The 24,121-nt window shown below is 40.6% G+C and overlaps 1 protein-coding gene across 1 annotated transcript in view; it reads right to left on the bottom strand.

Annotated features, from left to right (window-relative positions):
* Nucleotides 1–399: 399 nt before the first annotated feature.
* The window catches only part of KDR (kinase insert domain receptor), a 42,268-nt gene continuing 18,546 nt past the window's right edge, over nucleotides 400–24,121 (bottom strand). The window contains exons 14-30 of the mRNA XM_063107554.1: nucleotides 22,865–23,011; nucleotides 22,397–22,528; nucleotides 19,957–20,063; nucleotides 19,409–19,544; nucleotides 18,941–19,045; nucleotides 17,480–17,593; nucleotides 16,813–16,901; nucleotides 16,116–16,269; nucleotides 14,083–14,180; nucleotides 11,606–11,728; nucleotides 11,347–11,458; nucleotides 11,007–11,106; nucleotides 10,492–10,597; nucleotides 9,235–9,386; nucleotides 4,215–4,314; nucleotides 3,641–3,726; nucleotides 400–1,908 (exon numbers count right to left, since the gene is read on the bottom strand). Coding sequence (XP_062963624.1) covers nucleotides 1,686–1,908; nucleotides 3,641–3,726; nucleotides 4,215–4,314; nucleotides 9,235–9,386; nucleotides 10,492–10,597; nucleotides 11,007–11,106; nucleotides 11,347–11,458; nucleotides 11,606–11,728; nucleotides 14,083–14,180; nucleotides 16,116–16,269; nucleotides 16,813–16,901; nucleotides 17,480–17,593; nucleotides 18,941–19,045; nucleotides 19,409–19,544; nucleotides 19,957–20,063; nucleotides 22,397–22,528; nucleotides 22,865–23,011 — 2,084 coding nt within the window. The 3' untranslated portion in view covers nucleotides 400–1,685. The remainder of the gene's footprint in view (nucleotides 1,909–3,640; nucleotides 3,727–4,214; nucleotides 4,315–9,234; nucleotides 9,387–10,491; nucleotides 10,598–11,006; nucleotides 11,107–11,346; nucleotides 11,459–11,605; nucleotides 11,729–14,082; nucleotides 14,181–16,115; nucleotides 16,270–16,812; nucleotides 16,902–17,479; nucleotides 17,594–18,940; nucleotides 19,046–19,408; nucleotides 19,545–19,956; nucleotides 20,064–22,396; nucleotides 22,529–22,864; nucleotides 23,012–24,121) is intronic.

Consider the following 24,121-nt stretch of genomic DNA (forward strand, 5'->3'; position numbering starts at 1 on the left):
TCAAACCAGAAGATCTTATCCTCAGAATAGTTGTATAATATTGTACTACCGTATTTTTTACTGTGAATACATTTATTGGTTTATAAAGCATGTGAACATCTTATGAAAATATCCTTTGTAAGAAGAATCAGGAAACAAGTAAAACTGAAAATCAGCTACATGGAAATTATGTCTGATTTCCCCTCCTTCCTTCATTTTAGAAATGAGAGAAATGATAGGTACAGTAATGCAACCTTGCAAAAGGATTCCTTCAAGTTTTCCAAAGTTTTTTTTAATAAAATGACATCAATTGCTGAAAGCATTATGACCTTTGTTATGCTACATAATTCTGATACAAAATGTGATAGCACAAAGTTCATTATATATAATAAAAGGTTTTAATATATTACATTTGTTTCTACATAAACAGACTATAAATATATGTGCCATAGCATGTTTTATAGTCATTGTTCTCAGCGTCTCACACTATGGTACCAAACAAAAAATACATTTGCTTTTTTAAGAAAGGAAAGAACAAGGGCAAAAACCAGCAGAAATAGCTTTATATGTTAAAAGTCTAAATAATACAATAGATATTGTTATAACTTTGACTATAAAGTAATTTTGAAATCTGGCTAACAATCATTCAGAGAGTGAACAAATCAGATCAGGTTCACTGGAGTGTAGATGCCAAATAACTAAAATACTGACAGGTTGGGGGTGAGAGTGGTTGGGGGTGGGAAGAGGAACAAAAGAGTATAATCCTTCCCGAGGCTTTGACACCACAGCTTGACATTGAACCTGCTGCATTCAGTCTCAGATATATCACATCAGGACAGATATGTGGGTATTCATCCAGAAGAAACCAGAAGCTGGTTTGTACAGTCAAAACTCTTCGACACGACAGGGAGGCTCAGGCTGAATGTCCTTTCTTTGTAGTGTTCTGAATAAAGGATCCGCCTGGGAGACAAGGAACCAGAGCTGCATCATTTCCTTCCTGGGCCTTGGCCAGGAGACACGTAAGGGTCCGGAAGGAACTCTCATTAGGAGTCGGAAACTGCACAAGGAACTCTCCTTTAGCCCAACTGCGAAGAGCACGCAAGCTTCTAAAACCAGAAACTTCATCCGCAGCCTTCACATTTCCTAACAGACTACAGGCCCACCTCCACAATGCACTTGCAGGCTCCAGTGCTCTCTCAAAGCAAGCTAACACCTTGCTTTCTATCAATCCAAATGCCACACTTAAGACTTGGCTCAGGACCCATATCCTAAACAAAGCCTCTTGGAGTCAGCCCTACAAATCTTTCCCATCTTCAACACCTAAAGCACTTACATTGCCTGGTTTATCTCTTAGTTTCACAGAGGTGTCAACTCCCCAGTTACTGCTACTTCTTTGAGCATGAAGCCATTTCTTGCACGGCTGTTATTCTAACCAATGGTAAGACCCATGATGGGGGCATTATAAATGCTTTTTAAATGAATGAGAAAGAGAATAAGGTCAGCACTGGGAGAAGACAAACACATTCTTGGGTCACAAGCATCTTCTCAAGAAATGCCTAAAGGACTAGCTCCCTGCAGTCCGAGGTTCTTTTTTTGAAATGAAAATCAAATGTGGCTACTTCCTGGTGGTGGAAAGAACAACACTTGAAAATCTGAGCAGCACCTCTCACGTGATTTCCAGGAATGGGGGGCATGGGTGCCTCCTTTTAAACAGGAGGAGAGCTCAGTGTGGTCCCAGAGTCAGGCTGGAGAACCTGAGCCATGCTGCCAGCTTGTGCTCCAATCTCCATCAGCTTTAAAAGTTCTGCCTCCTCGCTGGAGTACACAGTGGTGTCCGTGTCATCGGAGTGATACCCAGACTGGTAGCCGCTCGTCTGGTTTGAGCCTTCAGAAGCCACTGACTCCCTGCTTTTGCAGGGCATCATTCCACTGTGGAAGAAATGGCAACCAAATGAGTAGGCAGGAAGACAGTTCTTTTTCTTCTTACCCTAACCTCATTTCTAACTCCAGGTGGGCTGTAATCTCCCTGGAGACGCCAGCTGCCTATCTCTCCCAGTGGTTAATCAGCATATCAGGTTTACTCAGACAATGTCTATTTTCAGGTACTAGCATGAAATAGTAGTTGCAGATAAGTTCTCTTATTCAGGTCCAAGTCTCTCAAGCCTCAGAGGAGATGAAAGGCAGTTCTCCTGAGTTATGCAAGGGCTCCAACCAATGGAACATTTTTATGGCCTTGCAGATTGACAAGTTTGTATACAATGACAGGAGCCAAAGGGCTTCTTTGATAATGTTCAAGGAAATCGGGATGTTCCAAAAGTTCACTTGTGCTTTCCCCACTCTGTTGATTAGGGGACTACAAGGCACATGTATGGTGTTAATAAAGTTCTTGAGCAACTTTACATTTTAATAATTTGAAGCGTGTGTGCAATCAAGCCGGACATGTGAAACACTGCTTTTTACTTATCAAAACCACATTCCTTGGAAAGACTGAGGACCCAGATCACTCAGTAGCAACTAGAGAATGTTTCCAATGTTGTGGAATCTTGACAAAGAGTAATCATGTCAAAGTTTAGAAATGTAAGCTGTGTTGATCTAAAACTTCAGGATTTACACTTTCTCAAGCTGTTCTAATGTGTTTTTCCCCTTAATAGGTATTTCATCCAAATTATTCATGTTAAAAACTGCAAAAAATGTTTATATATGGTTCTTATATGGTTTAAAAGTTATTTCAAATAACTAGAAATACAGTTTTTCTTTCAGTCTAACCCCAATAAAACTATCTCAAGCAATGACACAGTGCCTGGCACACAGTACTTGCTGAATAAATATGTTTTGAACAATGAATAACATATATGATTGGCTCTCACAATGTCCTACCTTGGAGCTTAAAGAAAACAATAAAATCACGCAATGGCACATTATAATGTTCTGTGGTGATTTTTTTTTTTTTTTTTGTATGAGCATCACTCAAAAACCCATGGTTTTCCCATTTTAAATAATGGTTAGATTACAAGTAAATCAAAATCTTCTCTAGTCTAACCTAGAGTGAACCCTCTAGCAAATAATTACTCTTATCCTATTATTCTTATAGATTATCATGCATTTGCTATGTTAAAAGCAGGTTCACCTATTCAAAGCAACTACAAATTCTTACCCATATGGGAGAAATTATATTCAAAACCAAATTTAATACTTTTTCACAATTAAATACTTAATAATTCAGGATGATAATATTTAAGTATCTTAAACAAATAGATATTAGCTTATTTATACATCATATGTTTTAAGTACAAATGCAAACATTTATGTACAGGTTTGAACATTCTTCAGAGTCCACAAAAATTTTAATCATATTGATAGTTTGGGAGATTACATTCAATGACTTCTTTGTTATTTAGCCAGTACCAAACTACTGACCGTAGTACACATACTCACATATAAAAGTTGACTAAACCCTCTAATTTATTTCAGATCATTTTTTAGACTTGTCACTTAATACCTTCACTTGGTTTGTTTCAGTTCTTTATTTGTTAGGATGATGTTAATTTCCCCAAACAACAAAGACACTAATATGGGAAAACTCTCCACTTACATTGAAAGTCCTATATTCCTTCCAAAACTTCCAACTGAAACTTTTCTTTTTTATTTGGCTGAGTCTTACCTAAAAGGTGGAGCTAACTTGGTTCTGTCTTCCAAAGTTTTCAGCTCTTCTGAAGCAAGAACCATACCACTGTCCGTCTGGTTGTCCTTTTTAAGAGGCAATGAGATGGTACAGTTGAGTGAGTTTATACACTGACAACTATTTAATAAAACTGATTTCCTAACCCATCTATCAGACAATACACTCAATTCTCCTGCAGAGGAAGGAAAAGGTGTCATGGCCAGAAACTGTGCAAGCTACAGAAGGAAGCAACTGCTTGCAGGAAAGTAGACCTAAGCCAGGGAGAAGAGACAACTTATGAAGCTGAGGAAGCCTGTTTCCATCCCTCTTTTCATGATTATACTATTTGCACTTTAATGAAATTGGGCAAAAAGCTAGACTGTCTTGAACTTTGGACCAGGGGTTTTACTTCTAAAAAACAAAGTTCCATCTCCATAAATGACCCCATGACATAAACCCTCAAGAACAGCCTTATAATGAGGCTCCAAGACTCTAATCCTTAGGCTAATATTTATCTAGCTAGTGTTTTGTCCTTTGTACTATTCCTGAGACTATTTTTAAAAGATGTACTTACATCTGGGATTACTTTTACTTCTGGTTCTTCCAGTGGGATATCTTCAAATGTTTTTACACTCACAGGCCGGCTCTTTCGCTTACTGTTCTGCAGATACTGACTGCAAGAAAACAAATATTTATACTTTAGTGGTGGTATACTTGGCTACAGATACCACAAGTGATACCTAAGTTCATTATCTTTCAACCACAAGATTAATAGCAACCTTCAAAACATCCTTTAGAAAAAGAAAAACAAAACAAAATAAAAATCTTTCTCTGCTAGCACACATTGAAAACTTGATTTCCTGTGAAAGTCTATTTAAAAGTATAATATAACTGAGGGGCCTAGATGAGCCCCTGCTCCTTTGAACCACACTTCCGAGGTCCAGGGCTAAAGACAACAACAGCAGTCTGAGGGACCAACTGCCTTCTGCTTGGCTTTCTGATTGCACGCGATTCCTCCATTGAGCTCTGGATACATTACCAACTGTTTCACATCTTTCTGGCCATCTCCTAGGAAAATTTTCTAGATAATGCTCACAGAACAACGATTCAATGAAAGATGGGCAAAGGAAACACCTGTAGGTCTCCCTAAAGGATACTGAACCTAGCAGTGATCTGAAGACAACTTCTTCCTTCTACATGTAATGGAGGCTTCATGTGCAGAGGGGAAGGTAGGCTGGGTCTCACTACCCCCTATATTTAGCTCCCAGACTTGCTTGTCTCAGGAAAGGCCAGTGGTTTGAGAGTCAGAAGATATTCTGTCTATTGCAGAGTCTACCACTGACTACACAAACTTGAGAAGTCATGGAAATTTCTGTGCCTCTGTTGCCCCACCTTTGCAATGTACTGGCAATAGCCATCCCTCCCAAGGTCATGAAGATATTGGGACAATGAATGACATGACAAATGTTAGGCTTCATGTTGTTAGGAAGAATGATGCTCTATCAACCGATGCTTGTTTTTCTCCTTTGAATTCCAAAGGGTGCCAGTTTCCCTCAAGACTACAAAGAATAAAACTTGTCAGACAACAGATCACCTCTTCCCTAGGGGGTTGTCCTCCCCTGCCACATGGCTTTGGGTGAGTCTGGGCGATTCTGTCAAAATCACTTACAGTCCAAGTGGAGAGAAGGGAAGTCCTTTTCACAGGAAGGGCCTACAGGGATAACAAACACACCCTTCACTCATCCCAGCCTACTTCCCACCACAAGCAGCTGTCTGGAACATGCTGCATAGACCTTAGGAAGGAGGATAATGGAAACTGAGTCTCTCTCCCCTGCCCTGAAGGCTGTTCCTACCTTATAGACAGGAGAGAATGGGGTTTACCAGTGACATCCTCACTCAGGAGCCTCCACAGAAAAAGGACATGATATATAGTAAGAAGCAAAGACCACTTTCTCCTAAGCCCAGTCCCTAAAAGTAGTGGTTGTAAAAAACTACTGGTACCACAGTTAATCATTCATTCATTCACTCCTTTGGGAAGCCCTTATTGAGAATCTACCAGATGCCAGCCACTGTGCTAAATGCTCTTCAAAGACCACCTTATGGCATCTTCACAATGGTAACCTCTCTAGGGGTGGGTATTATTATCCCAACTTTTCAGATGAGAAAACTGAAGCACAATAAGGTTAAGGAACTTGTCCAAAACCACATAACCAAAATGTTTGGATTACTATTTTGAGAGCAAAGAGGAGGATTTTAAGCATGGGACTGACAAGGTCACATATGCCCTTTGGAAAGTTGACTCTGGATTGAGAAGGGTAAGACCAGTGGCAGCGAGACCTATTAGGGGGATGTCACACTTGTCTAGGAGAAAAGAGGGCAGCCTGACTAAAGAAAGGGAGTGCCCATGCAGTTTGGAGAAGTGGACAGATTCCACAGATATCTGCGGTGTGGAATCCATCAGAGTCGGTGGGCTTGGATAATAATGCAGCTGCCTTAGAAAGGGCAGCTCCCTGAGTTCTGAGCCCCCAAATTTAAAAAATGGCAGGTTTTCACCACCGACAAAGCATTTTCAAAGACAATGTTGCATCTGCTCCTCACGAACTACAAAACAGGTTTTTTTTGTTATTTCCCATTTGGAGATGAGGAAGCCAAGCCTCAGGGAGAAAATGTCTCATAAAGGGTAGAACTGGGACTCAAACTTAGGTCTTGACATTGACTCCCCTGGAGGAGTATCAGGAAGGAAAACGAAACAGAGGGCAGCAGACACGATTGTGCAAGTCTTTATTAAGCACCTAGAATGTGCACAGAGCTGCTCTCATTGCCGTGTGTGCTCTGCCCGTGCAGTGCTCAGGATGGAGGAGGTGAGTGTGAGGCGTGAAATAGACAAAAGATGGGGAAAGGACAGTCCCACTTCAAGCAGTCGAATAGCACAGCCAAGTTCAGGAACATCAAGCCAGCAGGCTGTCCCAGGCATCAATCTACAAGGAGCATTTAATCATCACTAGCAATTAACCATTGTGAAGAAAATGGTATATATATCAAAACCTTTCTCTGGGAGAGAATTGCAAATAATTCTTTGACAAGCTGCTGGCAGTGGGGAGTGAAACTCCCAAAGGAAATGACAGAGCAACCACAGATGGCCCCTAAACTGCCCTTAAAGAAAGATGAATCCAACAAATATGTGTTTTCCTGCAGGAAGCATGCAAACGTGGGGCCAGAGCTGATCCACAGGGAAATTAGAGACAAAGCTAAGTCTAGACACTAGTGGTCCTTCCCCCATACACTTCTCAGCCTCTTCTCTAAGTAAATGCTGGACAAATATTTTTAAAATAGTTTGAAGAGGCAACAAATCATGTGGCCAGCTCCCACGGGGAAGGTCTCTGTCCAGCTCTCCTTATAATGCAATGGGATTGGAAATCATAAGGAAGAAGCAACTGAGGAAAAGACTCCAGCTTTTCTACTTGGCTGGAAATGCGAAAGAGGGTAGGACGAGTCCCTCGAGAGGTAGCACTGCCTCGACTCATTCTCCCCAGGGAAGCAGACCATGAGAGAGCATCCACATGAAGTGTTTGGTGAGCACATGCCTCTATTCTGCCTGGTGCTTTTCAACCCGATGATGAAAATATGACTGCGGCGTTTATTTTTATAAAAAGCAAAAGGGTGGAGGGGGTTGAGAGGGGATGCAGATGAAAGATTCCAATTTCCATTTTATTTTTCAAATTATGGCTGGATAAAAGAGAAACTAGCCTGGAAAGACCAATTCAAAATCACAGACAGAAAACAGGAGCCCAGCCTGTGTTGGGAGTATGGAGTCACATTTGTCCACGCTTCTGGGGATGAATGTTAGCAGTCCTGTTTTAGACCTGGCATTGTATCTGGCATGTGCATTACACAAACATGACTTCATCTCCTGCTCAGCACCATATGCAAAGCGCCCAGGCAAGCCAAGAGGCTGCCGGCTTGGATCCTCACTCAGCTTGGTCACAGAAGTCATAAGGACTAGAGTTCATGATCAAAAGGCAATAATAGTATTGTGGGAACAATGATCACGCTAGAAGGCCAGTTGAACTTGAACTAGGAATTTGTAAACATGCGAGTAGAACTGTTGTCTCATTTCATTACTCTTTCTCTCTGCAGGCTCCTCATTGGTATGGGAGGAAACAGCACAGTCTGCTATCGAAGGAACTGGATTCATCTCAGGGATGTGAGTTTAAGCAGCTCCCTTACCAGCCATCCTTAATTAAGAGCTTTCAAGAGTCAGGCAGTTAGAAATATATTATATCAAGTAATTCTCAAAACAACCAATTTCAAACAGCACCAGTGGCCTTGCCTCATTTCACAGATAAGTAAACTGAGGGAGAGGTTAGATGATTTGCCCAGGTCCACAGCTGCTAAAAGGCAGGCTTGGGAGTCCCATCCAGTTCTGACTCTCATACCTGGATTTTTAACCGCAATGTTGTACTGCCCCAAGGCAATCAAGCTGAGTTTCATGTTCAAAATCTGCACCGAAAAGAGATAATAATTGCTGCCTTGCCTAACTCTGAGAGCTATCACATGGGCAAAGTTTGGTAATATACAGAAAAGTTCTTTTAAAAATGCCTAATGCTCTTGACATAAATGGAATGGTCAGCTCACTTGCTGGCTTCTAACCATGCTAAGCTTTCTTCTCTCTATCACAGTGTTTCTGCTGCCCTGCAAGATTCAGTCTGTTCCCCGGTGCCTCTTCAGTATCCCCTGCAATGTGGCAGCCTGGCCAAGTGCCACACACATGATAGAGCTCTTCGCCCCTGCCTGCAGCCACAGTGTACCCAGGAGGGCAGTCTGGACCCATGCTGTCAGGGGTTCCAACTAAAAGAGAAAAACACCCAAAGGGGTTGGGAAAGAAACAAAGAAAAGTGAAGTAGTCCAGGCTTAGTAAAAGGCAATTTTAATAACATATTGTAGAAAACCATATCAACTCTTTCCTTATGCACAGGTGCTGGGAGAGAGAAAAAAGAAAACAGCCTTCAGAACCCCTTCACAAATCAGAAAAGGACTGCAGCGCATGTGTTTTAAATAAGCCCAGACATCCCATTATGCAAATAAAATGCTGAAAATCAGACTTGGGAGGGGCTTCTGAGATGCAGTGTCCGGTCTAATTCAGGACACAGACCCATGGCATTCTGCATGCTCGCCAGAGAGCCATAAGTGTGTTTTCACATATGCACAGTACTCTTCCTTCCTGAATCTTTCCTAAGCCATTTAATTCACATTAATAAAAGTGTACATGGGGATCATTTAAATACAGATGTCTTTGTAAAATTGGTCTCTTTCTAGAGATTAACAAACTGTGGCATTCCAACTATTTGCAGCTGTAGGGCTTAGAATTCTTAAAGGAAGAGCTGTGGCAGCAACGTGGGCTACAGATGGAAGGAAACTCACCTACCCAGACCCTCTCCCAGGAGCACTTCCCTCTGTAGTGGTCCCAGGGCTCAGGTTATGTGGAAGTGGGATGCAGCAGCCTTATCAAATGTCTTCCTCCCATTCCCCCTCCCTGAGATGACCTTGAAGCCCCCTCCCCACCCCCGCCAGGGGATGCCATCCATATACAGTACCTGATTCCTGCTGTGTTGTCATAATGGAATTTGGGGTCACACACTTCCTCTTCTTCCATACAGGAAACAGGTGAGGTAGGCAGAGACAGTCCAGAATCCTCTTCCATGCTCAAAGTCTCTGATATCGGAAGAACAATGTAGTCTTTGCCATCCTGAAACAATAAACAGAGAACACTATTGTTATGGCTTCAGTCCTTCAAGAGCCTTTTCATGAAAAACAAAGGCCACGGGAGCTTCTTAGCTATGGGATGTGTTGCTTTCATATGTGAACGTAGAACTTTGAGACAACATTAAAGATGGTTTGTCAAAAACAAAAGGGACTTGAAAGGGATGTGTATATAAAGGTATATTAAAGGAGTGAACTGAAAACGAGATGAGTAAGGGGACCACAGAGAAGCGGAGTTACAGTGAAGACAAAGCAGGCAGTGGTCAGAGGTGCTGCAACAGAATACAAAGAGGTCCGAAGAGCTGAGGAATCATTTCTTCACAAAGCCCCGTCTACAGGAGCCAGGCCCTTTAAAGGGCAGGTCATCTGATTTTAGCCTGTACATGTCAAGGCAATGGAAAAACTGATGACAGCCTAAAGAAAACCAATAAGTAGCTAGGAAAATGGGTCTTCTGAGTAAAGGTTGCACAATTTAACATTATTTCATCAAGAGAAAGAAATAAAGGGCAATTTGGTACCTTTAAATGTCTGGAAGTTTTACCAATAAAAACAGATCTGACCCATTGTCACCTCCCCCTTCCCCTGCTGTTCAAAAGAAGAGAAGGAGGAAATTGGCTTCCTTGCAGTAAGAGGCATTGACTGGAGATTAAATAACTTTCCAATGGTAAAGGCTACACCTCTAAAATCCTCCAATGAAAATGATGGGAGCCTGGGATTTTACCAAGGAAAAAACCATTTAGTTTATATCGTTTGGATGTATTTATTTAAAATTCCTTGAAATTATCTCCATTGTTGATATTCTGTGGACCAAATTTTTTTTGTTTAACTTCAGAAGAGCATTTGAAGATGTAACAAAAAGATAAGTAGGTAGAAATAAGAGTGACCTACTCCCAGGTTATAAATTAAGATCTCATCTATCTGAAGGGGTAATGACAGCTTTTAGAAAAGCATTATTGCTCAGATCTAAGAATACAGCTCCTTCTTCAGTGACTGAGAGGATAGCATGGTCGCCATGAGAAGGTCCAGGCCGTAGGGGAGCCCTTGACACCTAAGCACTCTTGGTAGAAGCTTCAGGGATGGAGGTTACAAACCTGCTGAGCATTAGCTTGTAAGAGATTTCCCAAATGTTCCACCAACTCTGAAAATGTGGGTCTCTGATTGGGCTCCCCATGCCAGCAGTCAAGCATGGTCTGGTACCTAGAGAAGCAAAACACTGATTTCATTAACTGCCTCTTTCCTCCTGGATCTGATGCTGAATATAAGCACTTGAATACGTACTCATTTATAAAGAGCCCACCATGAGCCAAAATCCTAAATAAGGATACAAAACCATGTAAAACACAGAGCCCTACACTCGGAAGCTCTAGGGCATATAGAAAAGAAAACATCACAAATCAACATCTAATGAAAACTGGTTGGTACAGATAATGAAGCGCTATCATTTCAGAAGTGATGACTCAGTGATTGAGATTATCAAAGAAGGCTCCAAGGGAAAAGTAGGACACAAACTGGGCCACGAAGGAGGAATATATAATGGAAAATCTTCCGGGCAGGAAGAATTTGTGAGCAAAGAAAGAGAACAGAAGGCTACTTTTTAAAGTCTTACATTTCTGGTGTGGTATAATCAGGGGCCCTCATTCTAGTTCCTTCTTTTAATCTCCTACAAAATTCTTCATCAATCTTTACCCCAGGATATGGAGAAGCACCTAGAATAAAACAGAAAGGGACATTATTTGATTTAATTTTCTCTTATAGAAAGCCCTGGGCCTGATTCTTATACATCCTCATCTCCTATTTATTATTTTTTTTCTCCAGATTTTATAATCCAAAGCTTCCAAGAAGTTTTACCTGATACAGGTGAAATACCAGAGAGGAAAAGACATATTGGGGCCACCAACTTGTATCATCCTATTTGGAGTCTGGATGTACAAAGAGAAGTGACTTACCTAAGGAAAATATTTCCCAGAGCAAAACACCAAAAGACCACACATCACTCTGAATTGTGTACACTCTGTCAAAAATTGTTTCTGGGGCCATCCATTTCAAAGGGAGGCGAGCCTAAGAGGGCAGAAGGCAAGGAATCAGAATCCAAATTAGCAAATATCTGAAGAAAAAACTTTCTTCTTAAACACAGGTCCTGAAGTTGCTATGAGGACTTTGAATTCTGCTCCTTAATAGATCGCTGGGTTTATCTCTGAAACTTACATCTCCTTTTCTGACATAATCTGGGTCTTTATAAATATCCCGGGCCAAGCCAAAGTCACAGATTTTCACCACGTTCTTCTCCGACAAGAGGATATTCCGCGCCGCCAGGTCCCTGTGGATGCACTGCAAAAAGAATCATATGTGCATGAGGCACGGCTGATCTCTTCTACATCTGTTGTGACCTCATGCTTCAAAAAAATCCCACATCAGAAAACCTACTGATTAACAAGGACTGGATAAGTATCTTTTACCAACACTTCAGGAAAAAAGCCTGTGAGCTTCATGGAGACACACATCTGCTTACTCCATAAATAGCCCCAGCCTTTGGAGTTAAATAATTAAGTTATAGTACGATGATGAAGTCATAAATAGACTTCTCTAGGACACAATTAAAAATGTGCTTCTGGTCACATCCACATGTCCCTTTTGTGCCATACCATATATGGTTAAAAGCATGTTATTCTGAGGAGGCCCCAGAATGGGATTTATTTTGAATGAATGTACGGAAATCAGAAACAAACAAGGGGCTCTCATAGATTTGGTGCTCTTTGTTGGTTTCCCCATTCCATATGGAACTGACACTGCACTGGCTCTGATAAACAGTTCCCAGTGGGGCTCATCCTGTTTTCAATGTGTTGGGTTATCATAAAGGTCTATTAAAGCAATTTCAGCCTATCACCAGTCAAGTTGCTTCTCCAGTGCACTAAAAAGTAAAATGGAATTCACTTTGGCTTTCCTTCTGCTCTTCAGCTCCTTATTTTCTCTTTCTCTGTATCTTCTAACCTCATCTAACTTCCTACTACTAAACAGCTTTAGCTCCACTTGATAAAGTTGTGATAAAATAAGAGTCTCAGGGAACATTAGAAATGAATAAAAGGGGGGTGGCCAGTTAGCTCAGTTAGTTTAGAGCACAGCCTTGGAACACCAAGGTCAAGAGTTCGCTTCCCCATACTGGACAGCCGCCAAAAAAGTAAATGAATGAGAATTCTTAGATGAGAATTCTTAAGTCATTGTAGGAGTGATTATGGGAGCCGGGCATTACTGAAGCCCTGTTTCTGCACCTCGAATCTGTATAGCACTGTTCCCTGAACAAGGGATATTCAGAACCACATATTCTAGCATGATCAAGCAAGACCAGGGATTCTGAAAAACACACAGTACTTCCTACTTTGCCCCCAACTAAAGAGTTTCCCCTTTTTAGCCCAAAAACCAGATGGTATTCAAGAAATCACCTGGAAGCTGCAAGGGAAGTTAAAAGATTCCCACTCCTCACTGCCCCACACCCCCCACCGTCCATTTTTTTCTTAATCACCAGAGGGAACCCTGACTAAATGGTGAGCTCTGTCCTTAAAAAAGAAGAATAAATCATAATGCTCAAGAAGGGCAAAGGGCCTTTCTCTTTGGGAAAACCCTGTAAGACCCCAGTTCTCTCCCCTCCCCTGGGGAGAGAGAACACAAGAGCTACCCAGCAGAAACATCTGAGATCCTGAGGCTCTCAATGCTGTGAGAAGATTTAAACTCCAGAAAAGAATGGACTAAGGGATTTCACTGTAATTTAGAAAAACAAAAATGAAAAACTTAAGGCTTTCTTTCCCTAATAGGCTACAGCAAATACATTTTGTCAATGAATAGTTTTTTCCTGAATCTTAATTTGAATTTTTCCTGTTTAATGTAAAACTACGCATCTTATCCTTTCCAGCGGGGTGACTTCCACCGACTTCACTCCCCACCTCCCCATGATGTTTACCATCTCTGAAATATTTGTAGCTTGTCACGTCCTCACCTCAGCCTTTGTTTGGCCCACTTTTCTAATTTTAGCTCTTTTAATCGCTCTCATCTGAAGCCCGTCCTTCCTGGTTTCTAATTATACTACTAACAAATACTTTTTGATGGATTGTGATGAATACAAAATAAATTAAAATAGACTCTCATACACCAAGATATCTGCAAGGCTCAGTCCCTCACCTCTTCCAGGTCATTGCTCACATTTTGAATAAAATCTTCCCTATCCACCTCTCTTAAAACTGATGTACACGCACATGGAAGCGTATGCTTCTCCTATGTACTCTATAACCCCTTCCTGCTGTCTTCTTCCCCTGGCGTTTACTCCCGTCTAACCCACTCTGTATTTGTTTACACTATTTGTTCACACTATTTATTGGTAGCCTCATCCACTAGAATGTAAACTCCATGAAAGTGGCCAGCTTTGCCTGTTTGTCCACCAAGCTATCCTCAGTGCTCAGAAGACTGCCGGGCACTTAGTAGATGCTCAATAAGTATCTAACATACAAATTAATCTCATGAAATCCTTTACAACTTTTAACTAGCAGAAACAAAGCCTCCCCAGGAAAGCTCTTCCAAGAGTCCTAAAGTGGTGAATGAATTACAGTCCCAAACAAACGTGAGTGGCTGGCACTGAACATCTTTCCAAACCTGCAATCTGAAGAGATAGCTGATTTCCCCTTGAGCTATCTTACCTTCCGCGATGCCAAGAACTCCATGCCCTTTGCCACTTGGAAGCTGTAACAGATGAGATGCTCCAAAGTCAGGAAATCCTTGTACAGATCTTCAGAGGCTGTCAGAAAAGGCAGGAGGTTGGGGATCAGTATTTCCACCAGTCGATACGATTTGTTTCTAAGCTTGCTACAGTAATAATCTTTCTAAGACTTGGAAGTTAAATTTCAGGAAATAGAAGCAGAGAGAAAATGCCTCTATCTTCTGTAAATTTGCTGAATCCTGGTATTATCATATCAGCCTTAATCATACCTCTTACAGAAAATACTGGTTTTTCCATCTTAACCAAAATGAACTAGTAAATCCAGGAGGTAGAATGAAGGTAAAATTGGTATAAATAACAGGGAGAGAAAGAGGACTCTTTCAAATTTGCTGTTTTAAACTTTTTTTTCTTTTTTTCATGTACCCAGAGGGGTAAACAATAGTTTCATATCAAGAACTCTAAAAATAAAACAACAATATTCAGGGTCATTGAATCTCTTCTCTCCAGGCTTTGTCCTGGGACAAGGGCCAAAGGTCAAACTATAATCTACAACGGATAACTAAAAATACCAGAAATGTATTTACTTCTTTTACTTTAAAACTAAAAAAGTGCTGTAATTACATTATGTCAGGCCTGAGAGGATGTTTTTTCCCTCAAGGATATGTATGAGAGACAACAGGAACATTGAGAGAAAGATGAATTTACGTAAATCGGTGATATTTACTTGAGTGCAACTGGTCCAAATAAACACTAAGACATTAATGGACATTTCAAAATGATCTCTTAATTTTGGTCAGATAAGATAAGACTCACGGCTTCTTTCCTGGAGACAAATACCAGAGTAAACAAAAATTTAGTTGTAATAATAACTTTATGAGTAGTAAAAATGATGTGAGCCTTTTTCTCAATGACCTGTTATGCTTAGGGCTAAAGGGTTCTTAGTGAACAATTGGTGAAACCCCCTCACTCTCCATGAGGAAAGGGAGGCAAAATTCCAAGCCGATGCCCTTTCTACTCCAACACACTACCTCAATCTCTTAGCTCAATGGCCACTGCTTTGTGAGAGAGGAGCAGGTAGAATTGGCTCTACTCCATGTGGGCCCAGTTACGTGAGGCCTAGAGAACCTCCTCATGCTCTACTGAACCAAGTCCCAGCCTTACATTGCCTGCTCAGCTTCGAAGGGAAAGAAGTAAGATGTAAATTCTAACTGTAGCCTCACGTCAAGGGAAACCAAAGTGGGTTTCTTCCACCATTTCATGACCGGATTCTTCTAGACTCGCGCCTCAAGAGGTCTTAGATGTGAAGAAGCCCCATCGCTACGTCCAGGGAGCTGTCTCTGCTCTTTCTGAGGGAAGCAGATATACTGCTTATCCTGGTGCTAGGTGAAGTCCTGGAAGTTGGGCCAGGGCCACAGCTCCATCCATCAAGAACACTAAAATATCATTGGAAATGTAACAGGATAAAGAAAGGTGTATTTACCAAGACTTCTCTGAGGAAATATGGTTGAAAGGAAGGCTTGATAAGCCACTTGAGGTGGGGTAGAAACAACAGATGGTCCTTAACTGCCTTGGAGAAGGGTAGGCATGATGAACCGAAAGACTTGTGCTGTGCTGGTGAGGTATGCAAACGTGGGGCTGAAGCACTTAGGGCAACAGGGAGGCTAATCAGCCGCCAGAGTCTTCTTTGCCCATCCAGAACATAGCACTTAGCCTCTCCCACTGAACCAATATTTTAAGAATATTAGTGTGATTGTTGCTGACTGCTTAGCCCAGTTGGGCTACCCAGACTTCTCAGGCTAGCTCTGCTTTGCCTCCCAACCTAGCCCGCTGCTTTTTTAGGGCTACCACACTTCACTTTTGGGAGACTGAATGGAGGCCATTTAGAAATTCATGTCTCTTTCAAATATGATGTAGTACTGGAATTTCCCATGACCAAATTCCTTGTGAGATCCTTTTACCTTGTCTGTTCCTACAAGAGCATGGGTTAAGCATGGAGAAAGCAATGGCAGGTACCTTCCTCTTCCTCCACGTCACTGAGGGATTTCTCCTCAACAAATCCAGAGCTGGTTGAGCTCTGGCTACTGGTGATGCTGTCCAAGCGGCGTTTCAGATCCACAGGGATTTCCCCAACATAGTCTTTTCCCTGACGGAATCGTGCCCCTTTGGTCTATAAAGAAGAAAATAAACAAACTCCTTGAATACATAACAGGTATCTAAAATGCAGTATACTGTGGAAACAATTGAGACTATTAAAAAAAAAAAAGACAAGAAGGACATCAATTTCAGGATTATACTGTCTCTAGGCTGAAATTTTGGGCAAATTTTGTATGTAATAGGATTTCTTCCATAAAGCCTAGCTCCTTCCTGAGCTTAAAGAGATAAATGCCTCATTTCAAGGTGCATCAGACACATGTCCAACATTAGCATGCTCTTTACAGAGGGATTTATACTCCATGGGCCAAATATGGCTAGGGAGAGAGAAAATAAATAATCCAAAGCTGTTACTCTAGAGTGGGTCAGTAGATTAAAGACAAAAATGGAACATGAGAAGTGTACCTCCCCCAGAAGGTAAAAGAAGTTACAACACCTAGAAGTAAGGTGAGATTCCTCACAAGTTCTCATAGAATTTCAACCAAAAAACTAACCTGCACCACTTTGAGTTTTCCTTCATTTTACAACAGAGCCAGAGTTGAGTTAGGAAATGACATACCTTGTAAGGGACAAATTCATTTCTCTTGCTCCTTAAGTAAGTTGATAGGTTTCCAAACTTGCAGAATTCCACAATCACCATGAGTGGCCCTACAGATAGCACAGCATGTCAAGAAAGGAAAACATGTTTCATTCATGTTTCTCACTAAGTTCTTAATATACTGACGGACCCAAAAAGACCTTAGAAGAAGACCTGTCATTGAGAAAGGATCATTAAAATCAGCTTGTCCCAATCCCCTTTATTATAGCTTTTCTTTTTCCAAAAGACAATTCCACAATAAGACTAACCAAAATTTCAGAAGAAAATCCAACCACTTGCTTTTCAGTGCAATCACCTAAGGTGACCCCATTTCGAAGGGAACCACTGTTAAGATTCCTTGCTTTGAAGTTTTGGGGGAAGTTTAGTTTTCTCATCTGAATATCTATTTCATAAGTAGCAAACTGCATCATAGTGACGTCACATTTCTTAACTCAGAGAAAGTTTTAGAATAATTTAATTACTGTGCCCATTAAACCTCCATGAAATTCAAGTTTATTTATATCTAGAAATCCTCTAAGTATTCTAAGTTAAAGAGATCAAGGCTATGGGAGTTGAATGGTTTCCCTCAGATATGAGCAAAGAAGATTGTGTCAAAACTGGGGAACCAGAACCATCCACAGTTACTCACCTCCTGGCTTGGTACAGGCACCTAGAAGGTTGACCACATTGAGGTGGTGGCCAATATGAATGAGGATCTTGAGTTCAGACATGAGGGCTCGGTGTTCACTGTGTGTTGCTCCTTCTATACATACAGGGCAAAGAGGGAAACCATAAATGTGGGCATTACCTTAGGATGAGTGATGCCCCTCTCTCCACCACATGCAACTGTGCAACTTGCCCTCCAGGGGTAAGACAACTGTAACCTAATTTACAGACTACGTGCAATTCCTTAAAAGTCAAGTGTAAATTCTATTTTCTAATTTGAAATCAGATTCTTACTTTAAGTGAACCCAGAACGCTTATTAAAGGAATCCACTGTGAAGTCTTTTGCAAAGTAGAAAACACTCGTACATACTTGTACATCTGCAATGGAATCATGCTCAGATTCTCTTCTTTTACAAAACTGGACTTTTGTATTTCAGGTTTACTATGCTTCTAAGCCTGATCATCTCAGTGCTTCCACATAAGGAAGTAACACCATGTATTAAATATCCTCATGTGTTGGGATCTATACTGTTGTTTCAGTCCATCTGTGCCAAGCAGGTAACTTAAAAAGGCCCAGCTGGCAAGGCCAGTTGGCTCATGAGGCTGATGGCCCTAAGACTATGTGTTTGATCCTATATGGACTGGTCTACTTTTCTCTGATTCACAGGTACAGTCCACACTTCAGACTGATGAGCCACCTCAAAACTACATGCCCCCTTGGCACAAGAGAGAAAAGGCAAAAGGAGAGAGATGGCTTTGAAATGCACAAGACCTATTGGCAAAGGGTCATTGGCATTGTCTTCATCAATGAAAGCACAACATAATTGGAGCAAAAAGCTTTATATGTATTAACTGCCCCCGCCAAATTAAAATGGCAAGACCAGAAGTCCACTACTATTAGGATTAAAAATCATTTATAAAGCTTTTAATTTCTAAAAAAATCATCCATCATCTTTTCTCTTAGCACAACCATCATTTTGAAAATTACTTTTTATATGTGAAGATCTTTCATATATTTCAATTCTAGAGAACATGCTGTTTTTGCATTCTATTGTTTTTACTTATATCAAATTCCTTTCCATGTTTCTAGATAGTCTATAATTATCTTACACCATAATAAATTAAGAAACAATTTAAAAATAACCAAGGTACTTTTTTTTCCCTGTAACCAGGACAACTAAGTACAAGTGTGCAAGCTGAGCCCTACACAAGGGTTCCCAGGCAAGGTAGGTAAAACCAATCTCCAACTTTGCTTGCCAGGCATGCACATTGGCCCGAGGCTACAAAGGGGGAACCTTTTCCCAGTATGCACAAAGGCATTATTTGGGCTGGCTGCATGCTTGGCGAGTGGGCCCACCTAAGCACAGAGCCACTGATAGAAGTCTTGCACCATGTTTAGATGAAACAGAGAGAGAGAGATATCACCATGTAATTCTGCTTTTACCTTTCAACATTTTGACGGCCACTGTCTTGCAAGTTGCAGCTTTGTCAATTCCAAAGGCATCTGCTTCAATAACTTGGCCAAAGGCACCACGGCCAAGAGGCTTACCTAGAGTCAACAATAATAACAACAAAAAAACAGACTTGGATTACTACACCACCAAAGTGATATGCAGAGATTCCAACTAGATGGGGTGATAATACATCCCATTTTAACATGGACAATCCAGTTTACCCCCTTGTACTGGCTTATTTATTTTATTACTCCCCCTTTATTCTCCAAATGTTCTGTTTTGTATAATTATACAGGGACCCTACTTCTAAGTGGCTATATGGATGATTACCCAAATTCAAGAAATGAAAATTCTGAACCAGAATGGAACATCTAAATAGACTAAGTTTGTCATGATCCTAAAGGAGGAAGAGATGGCCTGATAAACAAATATCAAATTAACATGGATTGAAAACACACCTAGTTTCAGCCGGTCTCTGGGGAATTCCCATTTGCTAGCATCATAAGGCAGGCGTTCACAATGCTCGTCCAAGGGGAGTTCATCTGGATCCATGACGATGGACAAGTAGCCTGTTTTCAGTTCCCCTCCATTGGCCTGGAAAGCATCAATCCTTCCAGTCACATACACCCTGTTGTTTTGTGTGCTTGTGATTGTTTACAGGAGCTTTATTCCTGATGTCTCATTTCCCAACAAAACTCATGGAGTTTGAGAGTAGTCCTATTATAATCCTGCTTTCAGTGTTCACTTATCCCCCAAAGCTCAGAATTAAGTTTTTAAATCTTAATTACACTAGACAGTCCAAGCCCTTTTCCCCTCTAGTGGTTTCTACCAATTAAAGCCCAGTGGTCCAGCCAAAAGAAAGTAGGCAAGAATGTTATTGTATTGAAATAAAAATGTGCCCATTGAGCCAATAACAATGGGAAGAAACAACTCAAAGAACCCCAGTCAGCTTTCATTAATCATGAAAATCAATGCACATGGGACAGAAAGGAAATTATTTTGTTACCCGCTTAACGGTCCGCAGGACAATGACAAGAAGTAGCCAGAAGAACATAGCAATCACGGCAGTGCCTACTAGAATGATGACTTCCAAGTTTGTCTTTTCCTGGGCACCTGGAAAGACACAATTAAATGAGCATCAACACTTGGAAATTCATATCTTTTGATATAAGATGAACGGTTCAGCAGTAAGGCAAAATCTCAAGCTTAGCAACTTGGAAAGATTCTAGAGGACAATAGTACATACCCCTAACTTGGATGGAGTCTACAGCATTCCTAATGAAAAATGTAAAGCTTGAAAAACATTGCTCATGAAAACTTCCAGCAGTAAAATTCTAAAGTAGTTAAGGATACAAGCATTAATGTCTTAAAAGACAAACATAGAAAGTTTTTGGAGGAAGAGCAGTTTTTGAGGAAAAGAAAACAGATCATGTTCTAAAGAGAAGAAAAGTATTTCTATCTTGGGAAAATAAGAGTCTAGTTTTATGCTGATCGTCAGTGTTTTGATCTGTGCAAAGTTTGAAAAAGGATTGTTTAAGAAACCAAGTAGGGAAATAAATGAAGTCCTTTGACCAGAGAGCTACTGGTGACCACTCACCTACTATGCATTCTGCACTCATCACTTTAAATACACCGCCCCACTTAATCTTCTCGTCCATCCTCAGTTTTCAGAAAAAGAAACGGAAGATCAGAGAGGTTAAGCTACTTGATCGAGGGCACGCAGCTAGTCGGTGGTAATGGTCAAGAGTTAAATGAGGCCTGTCCAACAAAAGCTAACCATTTCACTACCCTGTCCCTGTGTGGCAGAGCCTGAGTGAGGAAAAGAGAGAGAGCTGAGATGAGTACCTCATGCATGGCCTGGTCGTGGGAGTTTAAACCACTCATGAAAGGAAAGGGAAGAGGAAAAGCCAGAGGTCAGCTAGGAAAGCTGCAGATGCTCAGGGCTCCAGAGGACAGCTCTGAGTGGGAGAAATTAAATGCAGAAGGAGGTTTTTAACTAAGAGTGATTAGCAAAGAGTTGATAAGGAAGCAATCATCACTCGAGGTGTCCCATCAGAAGAGCGCAGTGTGAATCAAACTGGGCCACAAGCTGTGAGAATGGCCCATCGCAGCATCCTTGAGAAGGCAGAAGACAAGTAATTAATTAGTTATCAAAATAAATGTTAACAGTTGAGAGACAAGCACCAACCAAGTATGGAGTACTTCAAGAAGTTCATGCAAATTGGCATTAAAAGATAATATGAATCTTCCATGAACTTCATGAAGACCCCTCGTATGTCAAGAAGTATATTTTGTTTCTCTGGTGGTCCTAGTGAAGTAGTTCTCTATTTATCAACAGAGATTTTTAAAAGTCCATTTGTACACAGAGAGTAAGAAGTTCATAGATCTAATTGTTTACATAACATTTGGGACCTAGCAGGAGTATTAAATATCTACCTCTCACTTTCATAGTATTCTCTCCAGGTAAGAAGTAACTAGCATCTCTGTGTCAGTGTTAGCTAGTCAGGCGTCCATAACCAGCTGCAGAGCACTGGGGAGAATCTGGGCATCCTCCCTAGCATCCGCCCTAAATAGGAATCACTTTATATTGACAAAACCATGGTGTCCTTTGGAATCTTTATTTTTAAGTTCAGTCTATGAAATGGTAATAAGCCTACAGATTTGAAAACAGGTTAGTGTATCTAAATGCAATACTTGGCAACATAGCTTTGACAGATTAAAGAGACCAAAATCTAGACTTTGAGGGACAAGTTAGGATGGGTTCAGAGAAATCCATCAATTCCCCTTTCTATCACCACCTTCTTTCTTCCCCTTGCATACCATTCCCTTACCCACACAATACAGTTTCATTGTTCCACTGGTGGGTTATAAAAAAAGACAAAGAAATACACTTCCTAAGATAAAATATTCTGTCGCAAATTACTTTTCCTATCTGAGATTTCACATCACTCCTGCATACACACCGATTTCCTTTCATATTTACATAAGAACCCAAAATTTTCCATTTCAAAAAAGCAATGGTCTATTGTTCACAAGTGAATCTTAATTATCTTTAGTCCAATGAAAACTCTAAACCCTTGTGACAACCTGGATAGCACTGACCTTTATGATGAGGCAGCAATTCTAATGTTTTGCCAAATAAGTATAGAGGTATCATTTCTATAAGTTAATCAAGCCATTCAAACAAAGACAGACTCGGAGAAGAAGAGATTCATCCTGCCTGGCTAAGAATTTTTCTATAATAAGAACTACAGGAATAGATACTGTGATTCTAGCAGAATGAAAACAACATTAACTATGTTTTCTGATTAAAAGAATACATACTTACTGAAGGAAATTTACAAAGAACATTAAAAGTCTCCAGCTGTCCCACCCAAAGGTTATGTTCCATACAAGATACAGCTAATCTTTAGAAAGCACTGATGTGTCTATGACTTCCCACTGACCTTCTATTATGAAAAACGCCTCCACTTTTGCACATCCAAGAACACTGCACGCCTGGCAGGTGTACAGGCCTCCGTCCTCCTTCCTCACTCTGCGGATAGTCAGGTTCCGGTTCCCGTCTTTCAATACAATGCCTAAGAGAGGAGGAAAACATTATTCTTAGTTATGATAATGTGGTCTGTGGAGATTTTCAGGAAAACCTTTACAAATATAAATGCTGCCCTTCATCTTGGGCTATTATCTAACTCCGAAGAGACACACAGAATCAACTGCGGACTGATCTCCCATGAGGCTTCCATGAGAATTCAACAAGGCTCTGAATACTCTGATTCCAAGTCTAGGAAATGAGCCGGACCATGTACACTGACATGCTTTTTTCTACCTTAAACGCATCAAGAAATAATATGAGTTTTAGGTAACCTCCTTGAGAAAGCTCTGCAACCAAAGAGAAAGAAACAAGTTCTATTCACCTGAGTCTTCCACAAGTGTCTCATTATCTTTAAACCATGTAATCTGTGGAGAAGGATTCCCAGATGCTGTGCATGAAACTTCAATGGTTTCCCCGATACTTGTTGTCTGATTTTCTAGGTTTCCCGTGATCATGGGTGCCATGCGCTCTATACACATAAAAGAAAATCATAGAACATGGAGTTATAACTTTTGGAATAGTTTTAGTATCAGTAAATTTTAAACACTTTAACTTAGTAAACAGCAACCTGTTGATTTACTAAGCTAAAAATACACAGAAGTTGGTAGCACTGCTGGTCACTAAATTAAATGAAAAAAGTAAATTAGGATAGTTCAGACAGATTACTGCATGTCTTTGAACACTCATATTGGTGACTCTAGCTGGTAATCACAACACAAAATAAAGGTCCATGGTCACTTTTATGGATTTTTCCTTTAATCAGACTCAGCCTCCCCAGGGGGAAATTTCCCTCCTCTGAAAGCTCTAGCCAATAATACCCTAGAATTCTGCCATGTTTTTCTTGGAAAGTACCAAACTTCAGTGTAATTCAACAAACAAAGAATGACATATTTTTTTGGCAATTTTTACAAAACTCGTTTAATATTATTTCTCTTATTCACTGTCAATCTTCTGCAATGGGCAGGACAGAACTATTAGCCACATTTTGCACATGAAATAACTGCAGTTCCAGGGGCTTAAACAACTTGAATCCCTATAACTAAGTAAACAGTTGATCTAGTAACAGAATCTTGTGAGCCTAAAAGACCATCCAGTACTATTTCTAAAAACACAGACAAAACAACAATATCCTAAGGAAAGTCAAGGATTTTTTAAAAAATAACAAAAATGAAGCCCATGAGTATTTGCTTAAGTGTATAAAAAACTTTAGATTTATCCTTTTCCTACAAATTGTCAAAGTGTTGTGGAGACACCTTGTCCAAATCAAACTGAGCATCAAAACAATGCTGAAAGAATCCACTTCAGCACTTAGCAAAATGAGATCACTTCAGCAGTCCTCCACACTGGGGATTAAGCAAATGTACTGGATGCTAGTCTATGTCCAAGAGCAGATTTTAGGAAAACAACTTGGAAATCCTTAGGAAAGCAAACCAGCTAACCAGCTCATGCACATATTTCCTCAGCATGGCAAGGCCAGGAGCCTCCTTCGCATCTCTTCCTGAATTCTTCCATTAGCTTGAAACCAGACCGGCCACCAATGTCAACAGAAAATACATGGTCATATATGTGGTGGGATTTG

Source organism: Cynocephalus volans, chromosome 9 (genome assembly GCF_027409185.1).
Source record: "Cynocephalus volans isolate mCynVol1 chromosome 9, mCynVol1.pri, whole genome shotgun sequence".
NCBI classification, from domain to species: Eukaryota; Metazoa; Chordata; class Mammalia; order Dermoptera; family Cynocephalidae; genus Cynocephalus; species Cynocephalus volans.